Here is a 14,026-nt window from a genome sequence, read left to right on the forward strand (position 1 = left end):
AATGTTTTTAGTTGACTAACCTAAAACAAAATACATTCCGTAAATTATTTTTAAATGATTAAATTGAAAATAAAATGTCCTAAATTTATGTTGTTTTAAGATGACTAAATTCAAGATGGATACTATATACTTAGGTTTGTTACTCTGGTTAATTTGAAAATCAAATCGTTTATGTAATAGGTATAATTTAAAATTAAATATTATTTAATTTTATAGCTTCAGAATAAAATTACCGTTTGTTTTTTTTTTCCAATTTGAAAACTATTTTGAAAATTAATTATTTTTTTGTATTTATAGTTGATATATATACATTGAATAAGTCTGAAATAAACTAATGTTTTTATTTTGGATAATTCTAAAATAAACTGATACTTTTATTTTAAAATTATTTATTAAAAATTAAAAATGCATTTTGAACTATTGTTTTTTAAATATAGATAAATGAAGATAATAAGACTTATTTAAAGAATAATATAATATTATTTTTTTAGTACAACAGTTTGGAGATATGAGGAATCGAACCTCCAACCTACATATCAATTATTGCTCAACTATGTCGTTGGTAAATATATAATATTATTATTTGTCGTAGAAAGATGGTAATCCTTGAGATTAAATATAGTAAATACTTAAGGGTGCAAAAAACTAATAGGCATTTACAAAATTAACAACTAAATTTCAAATTTGCAAGATAGCAAAATTTTGAGGTCCAGTCCATGTATAATATATAAAAAGTGAAGTTTAACCTCAAATAACACTCAGCACAACACAATTATAATTGATAAATTTAGTATAAGGTAAATCAATTATAATCGATATACTAAGTACTACATCAAAGTAAATAAGTTATACCAATATATTGATATATCTGAAATTTTGAAGGTAAAATCAAAATAACTAAAAAACTGAAATTTGGATTTCAAATATTGTGTGCAAAACCCAAATATTTGCAAATATGACAAATATTAACTTTTCTTATTTAATTATTGATATGTATGTAGCTGTGCAAATGCTGATACATCACATAATAACTTTATGGTTATGTTTTACTTCAATACGAAAGTTTTATTTTGACATTATAGATTGACACCTTTAAGATATTCTGTTGTAACTAATATACTTTGATGTAATTCATACTAACTATATAAACTGTAACTAATATACCTTAGGATGAAGTACATCAATATAAGGTATAGTACAGTGTATCAACTCTATTATATCAGTTGCAATCCATCAAAATACATCAGTTAATTAATCTATTCTATATAAAGTATAAGTTTACAAAATTTGAACAAGGATGTATGGTAAAAAGAAATTAGGGTTTGGATATTCATGAACTGGTATTAATAATGGACATTAAAATAAGAATACTTTAATTACAATTTAGAAAAAAGGAAAAAGAAAACGAGTTTCAAAATGTTTGGTTTGAGAATTGAGATAAATTGAATGCGGACTTCGAGATGTCGTTTTCCAAATCTGAACTATCTGAGTCAACTCAACCACTCGCGAGTCGACTCAATGACTCGTTCCCTATCGTCTAAACGGAACCTACCAAATAAACCAAAACCATGTGCATGGCTTTGGAATTCCCACAACTTCCCATCCATTAAGCCCATTTATTATATCCTAGTAATTCCCTATGATTTCAGTTACCATAACAATATTTAATTAAAAAATAGTAAAAAATAATTCAAGATCCTCCCATTTAAACATATTAAAAATTAAAAATAAAATTATATAGAGGGTATATTAATATCAAAAGTTGTCTAAACTCAAAGTAATTAGACAATGGAAAATGTTCCAAATCTGGGGGCTCATATTTTATTCTCAATTCCCATCTTTTAAACTATACATTAGAGAGGGAATGATTCTCGTTCTGAGAAAGCTCCACTTTACTTTTATAATATCTGATTTTGAAGAAAAGATAGGCATTTAATGGAAGGAAAAAATGCCACCAAGGCTCCACGACCTGTTACCCAATAAAATACAAAATCCATACATGCGTGGGCATATTATATAGTTTTAGATAAGATATATAATTGTACGGTCTCACTATTTGCCCACTTCCTCCCCTACCATTCTCATTAATCCTATTGCGAATTATGAAAATGAATCACCAAAATATTAATAATTTCACTAGCTTCCAAATGTCAAACCAGGGAAAGAAAAACAATGAAAAAGGCTTAATCTGCCTTTCTCTTCCTTTATTTTCTCAGATTAGATCATCCAAAACATAACATTAGTCACATTAATTACAGAGACATCTCTTTTTTGAGATTTGATGAACAATGACTACAACAAAAAACACAAGGACTCAGCAACAACAACCCATCATGCATTTGATTGACCCTCCTCCTATATACAACTTTTACACACTAAAGAAAAGAAAAAACATCAGTTTCAATTGCCCTGTCTCAATCTCCTCCACTTCAAAAACTTATCCTGCCCTCCCTCCTCCTTCACATTCTTCTTCTCTGGTTATCTAGTGTCTCTAAGCCACAGCTGAAATGCTGCAATTTCTAGCATCTCGACCAAGACAGTCGAATCCTTCGATTCGGACTGCTGCGGGTCGGTGCCCGAATTTCATTCGGGCGCATCCTCCTTTACGGGTCGATGGAGATGGCGGCCCTCCTTCACAAAGTTGGTAGGTATTGTTGCCATTGCCAAATTGCTCATCTTGGACTACAGGGTTGGAAGCCCTGCTTGGTGGAGACCCCCAAAAGAATGGGGGAGATGTTGCTAATTGGTGGCTAAAATTTTCACCATAACTTTCCTATAATGTTAAGATGAACCATAGTTAAGAGATTGTGGATAAATAAGTAATCAATCAAGATAAACGACCGAGAATTTGCAGGGTGAGGGATTATTAAGAACCTTAGTGAGGATCATGTCCAAAAGCTCCGCTCCTGCTTTTGAATTTCCAGTCTTTGGGTGGCTGTAAGGAAGCAGATTCATATGTATCAGAAGTTTATTCGAAGAGATTCAAGTTCAAATCTACATAATCAAAAGCAGAAGGTTTCTAATTCTGGCAAAAAGAAGATTAAACGGGGATTAACGAACTTGAGGGGCCATCTATGGGCTCTGATGGGGTCATTATCAGGAGTTTGCAGAACCAAACGACGTGGCTTCGGGCAGACCACAGATTCCGTCCTCATCTCTTGGCAGGCAGCCATGGCGTTCTGCTCGTAAACCCACCTGTTCATTCTCTCTGATACTACTCCTTACAAGTTAAAAATCTGCACGAAATACGCAGACAAACAAACAAACAAACAAACACCTTTCAGGCAACTTAGTTTTTTTCAGCCAAATAGAAGGAAATATCGGGAGAAGAAAAGCCTATTTCAGACTCCCTTAACGTGCAAAACAAGAGTCCCCTCCCTCTCCCCCCTCTCTCTGTCTCTCTAAACGAATTTGAGAAGGACGTGGATATGCACGATACAAAACTTAAAGAGGGTTCATCAACAACAACAACCAGATAAAGTTTGAGAGCTCAAAATTTGGAGGAAACTTAAAATCAATAGAAAATTAAACCCTATTCTCCATCGATTCTCCCCTCAAGTGAACTCAATTGTTCGATTAACATTCCTTCCACGTCCCGAGGCTATAACAATTAAGTTTTATCCTTCATCGTCAGGAAATCGAAAAGAAGCACAAAAATCAAAACGGAGCACAAATTCTTGCAGAATTACGACGCAGATTTGAGCACAAAAACCGCAACCCGAAACATCTCCGCAGGAAAATGTTCTAAAACAGTATTCTAATCCATTAACCCACGGAGAAAGAGAGAGAGCAGACCTGAACTGGCGCGCTCCTCGGCGGGAGCGAGGGCCTGAAGGAGGAAAATGGATATAGAGAGAGAAACAAGTGGTTTAGAGAGAGAAGGAGAGAAATGGAGAAAGAGGAGTTGCAGAGCTCTTGAGTTCACTATACATAGGACGGGGATGAAGATGATGGGTAGGTTGGGAATTTGGGAGGAGCTATTATAAGGTGTGCCAACGACCACCGGATCCCGTACTTTCAACTCTTGATGAGCCGTACGATTTCCCAGATTTCATCTCCAGCCGTCGATTCCCTGTCCCCGGGGCCCACTGCCGGAGATTTTTCGGCCACATGATTCCGGATGCCACGCGTTTCTTAATTATAATTTGTAGATCTGCAGAAAAAAAAAAAGAAAAAAAACACATGTTTTTTTTTTCCTTTTTTTTTTCCGAGAAATTCTAACGCTAAGTCGAATAAACTGATGCAGTGATTTCTTTTTTTTTTGATAATAACTGATGGAGTGACGTTGCCACATAATTTAATTGAAGATAGAATCTCCTTTTTAAATTTTATATTCTCGGTTCTCATTTTATTATAAATTTTAATTTTTTTATTATGCTATTACGTTAATAATATAATCGTTGAAAATATTGTATTTTATTAAAGTAATTAATATGTATTAAATGGTAGAAATGTATAATTGACGAGTTAAATTGATCAATTTGGTAAAGAGAAACCGAAATTAACTAAAGAAGAAAAAATAAAAGAATAACATAAGATATTTCCCCTTAGTAAAATATTAAAATTAAATTCAATGCTTAGAAACATGTATCATTGTGTCTCCCTTTTTCCTTTTTTCCTGTCTGTGTTTTTTTTTAACTATTTTATGGCTGCTTCAATTTCCTTTGTTTTAGGGGAAAAAGCCCCACAAGAAGAATTATAGATGAGAAATCTAAGGTTAAAAAAATCATTAATTCACCATGAAAGGTAATAACAAATAACTATGTAAAAGAATATCAAATATAGGATGAAGTGAAAAACCATACATATTTATTCATGCATTGTATGGTTTATTCGATAAACATGTAAATTTGATTTGAATACCATATTTTTAAAAATAGGTGAGAAAATCAAGATGCTACAGGATTTATATAATTAGGATTGATAGGTGAATTTGAATATTCTTTAATCTCTTCATTTGTAAGTCAAAGTTATTATATTAAGAGCTTCCAAGTGTCTATTTTTATTTAAAAATTAAATCCAAACCGTGGACATGGAAACAAAGGTGACCATTACTGTCTGGTGTTTGTTGCCTTATTTTTTCAATATTCCCCCAATAATCCGCCCCTTTTTAATTTGTCGCCATCTTCTTGGGATTGACTGTATTATTAAAAATAATATTATGCTTTAGGGGAAATTTGCAAATTGAGAGATACATGGGCTTTTGTGTTTTGTATTGGATGATGGTAATGGGCTTTCGAGATTGAAAGTCCAGTAACGTCTCCTGGCCCGCGAGGCCCATTACTTAAGAGTTAAAGAATTTATATAATAACAAAAAAAGAAAAAGAAAAAGGAAATTCTTTGAATGAATGTTGAAATATGATTAAAGCTTTTCACCAATATAATTAGTCTATTATTAACTCACTTCATTCATTATAAATTTTTTTAGGTTCTTAGTAGTTAAAAGTTTAGTTTATTTACCTGTTTTTTAAAATTATCTTTTAAGAACACTCTTGAGAAACTTGCTATTTTTTTAATTAAAAAAAATCATGTTTTCTAAAACTAGTTGAGAGAGAGTTGCGTGTGTGTGTTTCTTTTCTCAAAGTTATAATTTACAAAATACTATAATTGAATTATTTAAAAAAATTAATTTTATTGTGCAGACAACTTCATCTATAAATTTATAATTTCCGAAAGAAGACAATTTCGTTTAAACAAAAGAACAAAAAAAGTAATATTCACGAAATACATCAAAAGAACAATAAGAAAAACCACTTTTAAAAAGTAGTTTTCCAAATATATTTTCATTCAACTTTTGTTCATAAAGAAAGCATAAATTTACCTATGCTGCAAGCTTCTACCACTTTTTTTTTTTTACTTTATATATTTTATTTATTAATATTCAAAGAAATAATTTAAAAAAAATATATATTCAAATAAGTTATTAATTAACGAGTTCATTTTTGAGAAATAAAAAAGTACACGTATTGAGAGTTAGACATTTGTGTATATTGAGAAGACCACTAAAAGTTGAATCTCTCATTCCGATGAATCATGTAGCCGAGAGATACCATGAATCATAATAAAAGAACTTAACACACCCATTAAGCTGATGTAAAAGAATCGAATGAATAAATTATAAAACAGTCTGAGAGTCAAATGAGAGGAAGTAGTTTCGATACCAGATATGATATGATAACCCAAACAAATTAAATAAATAAATAAATAAAAACATAACATAGATTGAGTAGATATCAATCCCTTATTGAACTTGGCCACATTTTTTTATTCCCTTCCCTTTTCTAAAACCCTAAAGTAGAAAGAACAAATTATTAATCTCTATTCTAGCCATACATACCCCTTCTACTTTTATTCCAAAACTACATCCACTAAATTGATCTTCCCATTCTTCTCTTCTTTTGATTAGAAATAAACCCTAATTCAAAAGCTAAAGTTAAAAAGCAAAAAATAAACTAAAGCTATCCTTGTGATGTTTTCAATTTGTCCCCATCTTCTTTCTGAATCACTTGTTTTTGCTGCCTTTTTTTTTCTTGCTTTTTTTACCTCTTTCCATCTCCCCATGCTTCTCATATGATCATCCTGATCCAACCCACCAATCTCCCATCTCTCCTAAATACAAAATTTTTCCCCATGTGCTTTAATTTTCTTTTCCCGTTTGCAGGGCCTAAGTTTTTCCACTTTAATGGAGTATTTACAAAAAGGGTTTGTTCAGGGATATTCACTTTCCTCCATGGCTGACTCATCAAGCAACAAAATATCAACTTTTTTTGGTGGGGTCTTTTGATTTGGATCAGTGAGCTGGGAAGAAAAGAGGTGAGGAATCTCTATGAAGTTTCCCATCTAAAATTCTGATTTTGCTCATCTTCGCCTCGCACCAATGGAGTTGTTGTTCGCTTAAATCCGCCATTCTCAAAACCCTAGAAACCACTTTTAGGTCTATCAGAGCCATTAGAATCTCCATTTCTTCCTCCACTGTCAGCCTTCTTTTCCTCAGGCACTTTCCAGCACGACGAAGCTCTTTAAGCTTTATCCTCTTCTGCAAATTTTTTTAATATAACATCAACGTGAATAATCTAATCTTAGTCATCATGTGTTGAGCAAAAAAGGGTAGTTTTTTTTTTTTTAAATTAAAAGTTTCTAGCAAAGATCTTGAGTTTAAACTTTTAACTTTTGTACTTAATACTATCTGTGCGAGAAGAATATTTATAACAGCCAACCACTGTTAAACGATTTTTAGATACAAAACTTGAAAGTTTAGAGACTCTTTAAGCATGATAATTGATCAACATATTTAGGGACTTGTTTGAAAATTTTTAAAAGTATACGGACTATATAGAGTCCGATCTATCATGAAGGTGAACAAATTTTTAAAAATTTAGGTACCTTTTGGTTAACTTTCTTCATGAGTTGGAGGAGAGTTGGATCTACACAACCTTTCTTTTTTCTCTTGAAGAATGAAGCTACGATATGACATGGGTTCTCTTTATCTGCCTTGAGGAAATTCATGTAGGTTCGTATTCCATCTTCCATTATCATTAGAAAAGATGGTGAGGATATTCTTGAACCATACCCACCTCCTTCCTCCTTTTGTTCATCTTCTGAATCTTCAAAAGCATAATATACAGATTACAGATCCACACCCATGGCTAAAGATGAGAGTCAATTATTAAGTTGATAACATGATAATACATTACTTTAATAATGAAAAACAAAAAGGGAAGAAGCTAAACATGCTTGCTTAGCCTAGTAGTCTTAAGTTTTTCTTTTTCTTTATTAAATGAAAAGAAAAAAAAAACTTGGCTTTCATACTCAAAAAAGATGAATTCCTACTCACTTTTTCCATAGGATCTATTTATATATATTTAATAAAAATTATTCATAGTGCATACCTACTTACTTTTTTGAATATGGTATAAGCAAATCAAACTCAACGTGTTTTTGGATAAAAGCACTTTAGCTAATTACTTTTTTAATATAAGTATTATTGGCTCCCACACGGAATACAATTATGTATTTTAAAAAGAAAAATACTAATTCTTTGTTGACTGAGTAACATAAATTTTCTATTGTTCACCATAATTTTTTTAGAGAGATTTTTCTTACTTTTTGAGAAAGGAAAAAATCTCTCCCTTTTCTCTATTTCTCTCACATCTGTGTCGTAAAAGTTTTTGTTGTTGAAATTACTTTTTATCTAGAGGTAAATAAATATCATGACAAACCTACTTATTTTATCCCGAAAACCATACCAAATTAACTTACAAGACAACAACATTAGTCTTGGGCAAATTTAATCACAAAGACAATTACTCATTCTAAATACTCTCTTCAATCGAAGAGAAAATATCCAATACTATATATATTAAGTTGTCAATTTTTCAACAATGATGTGAATCAAAATATATTATTTCATGATGTCTGATCTGACTCACTACTCCATTTTATATATAAAAAAAAAGAGAGTGTTATTGAAGAAAAGAATATGGTACCTATATATTCAGGAACTTGGAGCAAATTAGGAGCCAAGAGTCTCATACGGGCATAAATCTCAGGGCGTCGCCCATGCTCATAAGGCTCATTCTCAACATAACGCTGAAGAAGAACTTGAAACTGCTGGAACTGCTGAGCCACTTTTCCTGGACATCCACTGTCCAATCCTCTAGTCTTAATCGAAGAACCCATTTTCTTGTTCACAAAATTGTTGTAGTTCCAATTTAGAGCCTCCCAAGTGAGGCAAATTTGTGCTACATACGCTGCCTCCAGTTCATGGTATGGGTTTTGCCTCCCATGATGATCTGAACCACCCTTCTTGTTTATGCTCCCCAATTTGTGAACTATCCTCTCTGATATTGATCTTGGGCACATTTGGATCGACCTTAGAGATTCTGTGTCAAATTTTTATGGTAAATATTAGTGCTAAGGATCTCACGTTAAAAATAAAATGGACCTTACAATCGTTTATAATATTAATTGATTTTGACATGGAATGCCTGAATATTAATATGATATCAAAATCCAACAAGATCAAACGAACATCAAATCCAAAAATGAGATACGGCCAACATCGATGAGCCAAATGAGCCAGGATCTAAAAAAATGGACCTTATAATGATTTTTATAATAGACATGAACTACTCCTCTCATTGAAAATTGGATTGTGTTAGTTAATTCACATCTGTATTGAAAATTGGATTGTGTTAGTTAATTGACATCTGTGCGAAAAAGTTGAGAGTTTTTATAAAAAGAAAGTAATTTGCACTAGTGGGTTTTGAGTACCTATTAAAGTAGGCCCATGTTGTGTGTATCATGCATCGACTTTGATTCACTGTTGTGATTTATGAATTTGTGTGTACTAAAAAGTTTGTATTGGAAATGAGTACTTGGGGAAAAGATTATTCAAAAGCATGTCTGTGTTAGAATAATAGTTAAATTATCCCTCAACTTTGAGAAAGCTTCTTGAATTTCAAAAGAAAAAGAAAAAAAAATATATTATACTTTGGATTAAAGATCCCACGTTAAAAGAGCTAACAAAGTTTATAATACAAATGAACTATTTTTTCATAATAAGTATTCAGTTCAAAAGTGAGTTGATACTTTCAACTTTAAAAATTTCTATTAAACCTTTTTAAATCTTTCAATTTTGTATTCACTCCACTATAAGGATTATACGATGGATTAAACTAAATAAGGGAGTGGGTAAAAAAAGGTAGATTAATAATGAGAAAGGTACCTGTTTCATGAAGCTTTTGGGCAGTGATTCTATCAAGAAACATCATTTCTTCATCATACTTCTGGAAAACAGTGTAGGATTCCCACTTGGGGCAGCTCCTTCTTGAAGAAGAAGAAAATGGGTCTTCAGTTCCAGAATCTCTAATGGAGCTTCTCCACTCTGAAGAACTCTTGGAAGTTGAGCCAACAGTGCAAGAATCACCAAAAATCTCTTCTTCTTTTTCAACCATCTTAGTTGCTGCAAAAACCAAATACTTGTTATTACTATTCCCATTCTCATTCTCACAAATATTATTCTTCTTCTTCTCTTCTTCTTCCACCATCAATCTCTTGCTCTTCTTCAGCTCCAATGATATTCTAGAATTGAGCTTCAGCTGCTTGATAATGTGCTGATCATCATCAGTGATTATTACTTGTTGATGTTGATCTTCATCATCATCGGATTTTGAAGTTCTTGGGGACTCGTAAACTGAGCTGTTATTGGTTGTGATTTGGCCATCTGGCTCTGAGGGCCCCATGGCCCAAGGCTCCTCCAAATCTGTGAATAATAATGATTCTTCATCTGGAAGCTGACTCTGCCACCGACTCATCCGAGTTTCAGCTTCTTCATTAAGAAACGACACCGTTTCCCCCTCATCATATCCTTCTTCTTCCTCCTCTTCTTCTTCTTCCTCGGATGACATGTTGTATTCATATTCATATTCGTTTCTGCAGTACTCAAAACAAAAATGGAAAAGAAAAGGTATGAATAATGGAAATAAATACCAAAAAAAAAGGTGGGAAGATAATTAATATTTACCTTGGGAATAAAGGGGTGCCAAGGAAGTTGAAGAATTTGAAAAGCAAAATGGAAGAGAAGGAGATGAAGAAGAAGACAAGGAAGAAGGAGGAGGAGAGATTGTAGAAAAGCCTAAGAAGAGCTTCTTGATCTTGTTTTGAGCAATAATAATAATGGTGTTGTTGCATTTTGTTGCTCATTATTGGCCTAATAAAATCATCTCCTAATCCTAAGTGCTCCTTCAAAAGGAAAACCCAAACCACCACCATCTCTCACACAAACAGACAGATTTAATTAAAGAGAAAAAAGAGAGACAGAGAAGAATTGAGAGAGAGAAAGGAAAAATGTGTTCTTTGGTTGCTTTTTATATATTGTGATGGTGTTAGGGGATGGCCCATGATCTCTTTTTCTGGTCCATTTCCTTGGTTGGAAATGTCATATCTGACCCTGGAAGGATGGGGTTGTAAGATGGGATGGGGAGGGGTAGAATTGTGAAGATTTTGTAAAGGTATATACTTTTGACAAAGAGGATGATAAATGTTGAAGGGGCTCAGAAAAAGATGCATCCCCATTTTGCCACTTTAGCCTGAACTTAAGCACTTGGACACTGAGAGATCATACTGCCATTTAATTTCCCTTCCTCTACAAACTAATGGGAATCACTTGTAATGGAATATATTGAATTTAAATCTCTCTCTCTCTCTCATCTCTCTATGTATATATATAATATATTCATTTAAACTGAGAGAGAGAGCAAAACCAAAGCACACGCATTAAGAGGACATGAAAGAAGGTCACTTTTTGAAAGAAATATGAAACTCTGAAGTGAGATTTATGAGAAAAAGAGAGAGAGATAGTTCTTTGCCTCTTGACGTAACAAAGGATTTATAGGGTAATCTACTTTTTGGGTTTGTAAAAAGAATATATAAGAGGGAGATTTTTCTTTTAGTTGATTAATAAAATCCTTTGTTTGAGGCAGCTGCTTGTCCTTAGCTTTGCCACTAAGGTTTCTCCTCACTATGTTTGTCTGCTCTATATTACTTTTGTATTTATATATATGTGTTAAGATATATAGAATCTATTGCTAAGTTTCACTTTCAAAACTCTGAGAGGATATATCAGAATTAATGATTATGATCATATGCTGATCATTAAAGTGAAATTTCAAATGCCCATAATCATTATTGAGCCATTTGACACGAACCCTAGGGGCCAAGCCTGAGGGGGCTGACCCCGCAGGCCGAGCTCATAAGACGAGTTCCTATGGACCCAAATCCTTGAACAGATTCTCCTCTCTCTCTTTATTCTTTTGAGAGTCACACCATGCTCTTTTAACATTAATTCCTAAGATTTAAAAGAATTTGTTGGAGAAGATTATATCAAGAAAAGTTTGGTTTCTCCCTCGTAGAGAAAGTCTCCTAGGTACTATTATGTTGAACAAAATTGGCCTTTAATGTTAGTTCTTAACTAATATCAATGATGTCGGTTTCGCAACCGGATGTCATTGTAGTCAACGATATTAGTTATTGAACAATGTCGGTTCAAATCAACTGTCATTGTAAGCCTACAATATCGATTATATATTCAATGTCAATTTGAAATCGACATTAATCTACATGTCACGTCGTAGACTATAATGTCAGTTACTTTATGATGATGTCAGTTCTTAAAATTGATATTGTTTGTCCAAACAACGTCAGTTGTTAACTGACATTGAAATAACCGACATTATTCCTTCGTAATTGACATTGTTTACATTGAATATTAATGTAGATTTATAATGACGTTTAGCTATTGACATTGTTTTTACAAAAACCTACACAAGAATATTAATGAAATATTGTATATACCCTATCAAAATATATACCCATAAACATGTATCAAATTATTAAAAAAAAAAGTGTAATAACCAGTACTTTCAGCAATTCACTGCACAAAATAGTCATTCAATATCAATACTTTTCTAAGCTCTAACATACAGTCTAACCAACACAACACCATTACAACCTAATACCAACGAGTTTCACACATATAACACCTCCAACATAATTTCAATCATCACAAATTTTGTCCCTTGAAGGATGGTACAGTGGCAAAGGGCATTGGGCCTTGTGGTATCACCTACCATGAGGTATTGAGTCCAAGTTTTGTGTTGGTCAACCACACAACATCGATTCATTCATCATAGGATCTTTTTTGCCCCAACATCGTATTCTAATATTTCACGAGAGATTATTAATTGGTATCAGCTTCTTTTTACTCATGTCGTTGATCCTTTACACATGTGTTTGTTGCTTACCTTCACAGCTCCCTTTCCGCCCATTTCCTTCTATCTAATATTTGTGATCCCGTCGTTGAAAGCTCACATGTTATTTGGATTTATCAAATGTGAAGCACTCTTTGAGATTTTATGATACATAGTTACATTAGGTGCGCTACAAAATTTGATTCTCACTATGCTTATTGCTTAATACGCAGACTCGATTCTAATTAAGTATCAGATTGTATTTGACTAGCACTATACTAAGGTATATCCTCTATGTTGAAAATTTTAGTATATTCTACTAAAGCCAAAAGGCAGGCACCAACAAAAATCCTAATTACCATATAAGAATATTGAGTTAACAAAAGTTGTTTTAAACGGTATAAGTTGATGATTAATGCATGAGGTAAAAAATTTCTGTTATTGGTGGTAAATTCTATTCATAGGATTTTATTATTATTATTATTTTGAGTACATAGGATTTTAATTGCTCGTTAAGGTACTCTAATTTTATCCACATTACGTATTCATTTTCAACATTTCCGGTGGAGATTAGATTGAAACTTAATTAAAAGCAAACCAAATAATTAAGCCCTCGTTTTAGTTACTTATCTGTACGTAGTTCTTCTTGTTTTATTTATTTTCTATTTTGAAAATCTTACCTAATTAAATTTTAAAAATAAGAAAATTATTTTTGAAAACTACTTCTTATTTATAATATTAAGACTATAAATAAAGGTATTCTTAGAAGCTACAATAGATTACATGATACAAAGAAACTAAAAGTAAAATAGTTAACGTTGTTAATTGGTCTTGAGATTTAGATTTCAAATTTTACTTTTTCCTATACTAAAAAAAAAAAAAAAAACTTATAAACAAAAAATATGGTGAATAAAAAGGGACAGGAAGACATCGCAACTATTATTATACACTCAAATTATTATATAGAATTATTGTGAAATTGAAAAAATAAAACAAGGAAAGATGAGAGTAAGAACAATGAGAAATTATAAAACTGAATAAAACGTGAAAAGTGGATATTATTTTCTTGACTTTCTGTTTTCTTCCCAATCTGTTTTTTAATGAACCATCGAAAGCAACGTGAGATTATTTGGGACAGAAGAATATTATGGACAAGTAAAATTCTTGTTTTGTTATATATATTCGAAAATTTTTACTGGGAATATATTCTCATAGGCAAGGCTTTTGCCCTTCTAGTTTCATAGATTTGTCTATAAATTTTGTGTCAGAATCTTATC

At 32.2% G+C, this 14,026-nt stretch overlaps 2 protein-coding genes across 3 annotated transcripts; both read right to left on the bottom strand.

Moving 5' to 3' along the window:
- Nucleotides 1-2,164: 2,164 nt before the first annotated feature.
- Nucleotides 2,165-3,954, bottom strand: LOC111006835 (uncharacterized). Its single transcript, XM_022278916.2, has 4 exons — nt 3,796-3,954; nt 3,061-3,236; nt 2,875-2,935; nt 2,165-2,773 (listed from the first exon to the last, which is right to left on the bottom strand). Exons 2-4 carry the CDS (start codon nt 3,201-3,203, stop codon nt 2,492-2,494), a joined length of 486 nt encoding a protein of 161 aa, XP_022134608.1. The 5' UTR covers nt 3,204-3,236; nt 3,796-3,954; the 3' UTR covers nt 2,165-2,491.
- Nucleotides 3,955-6,167: 2,213 nt separating this feature from the next.
- LOC111006887 (DNA ligase (DUF1666)) lies at nt 6,168-11,115 on the bottom strand. 2 transcript variants are annotated; one of them, XM_088124794.1, is made up of 5 exons: nt 10,526-11,115; nt 9,728-10,434; nt 8,487-8,882; nt 7,384-7,598; nt 6,168-7,036 (listed from the first exon to the last, which is right to left on the bottom strand). In XM_088124794.1, exons 1-5 carry the CDS (start codon nt 10,771-10,773, stop codon nt 6,791-6,793), a joined length of 1,812 nt encoding a protein of 603 aa, XP_087980920.1. In that variant the 5' UTR covers nt 10,774-11,115; the 3' UTR covers nt 6,168-6,790. The 2 variants fall into 2 exon arrangements, with proteins under 2 accessions (XP_087980920.1, XP_022134676.2); XM_022278984.2 differs by having other exon boundaries at nt 7,384-7,604; nt 10,526-11,112.
- Between the last annotated feature and the right edge of the window lie 2,911 nt (nt 11,116-14,026).

This window comes from Momordica charantia (assembly GCF_013281855.1).
Source record: "Momordica charantia cultivar OHB3-1 chromosome 6 unlocalized genomic scaffold, Mcharantia_2.0 BLBB01000006.1, whole genome shotgun sequence".
Taxonomy (NCBI): Eukaryota; Viridiplantae; Streptophyta; class Magnoliopsida; order Cucurbitales; family Cucurbitaceae; genus Momordica; species Momordica charantia.

Bases quoted from the DNA above. Each gene is read 5' to 3' on its own strand.
- LOC111006835 (XM_022278916.2), bottom strand. From the start codon at position 3,203: ATGAACAGGTGGGTTTACGAGCAGAACGCCATGGCTGCCTGCCAAGAG. The intron at 2,936-3,060 runs GTTCGTTAATCC...GCTTCCTTACAG, and splicing joins GCCCATAGATGGCCCCTCAA to CCACCCAAAGACTGGAAATT. The intron at 2,774-2,874 runs GTTCTTAATAAT...TTAACATTATAG, and splicing joins TGGACATGATCCTCACTAAG to GAAAGTTATGGTGAAAATTT.
- LOC111006887 (XM_022278984.2), bottom strand. From the start codon at position 10,773: ATGGTGGTGGTTTGGGTTTTCCTTTTGAAGGAGCACTTAGGATTAGGA. The intron at 7,605-8,486 runs GTACCATATTCT...ATGCTTTTGAAG, and splicing joins CCAAGTTCCTGAATATATAG to ATTCAGAAGATGAACAAAAG. The intron at 7,037-7,383 runs GTACCTAAATTT...AAAAATTTGCAG, and splicing joins TGAAGAAAGTTAACCAAAAG to AAGAGGATAAAGCTTAAAGA.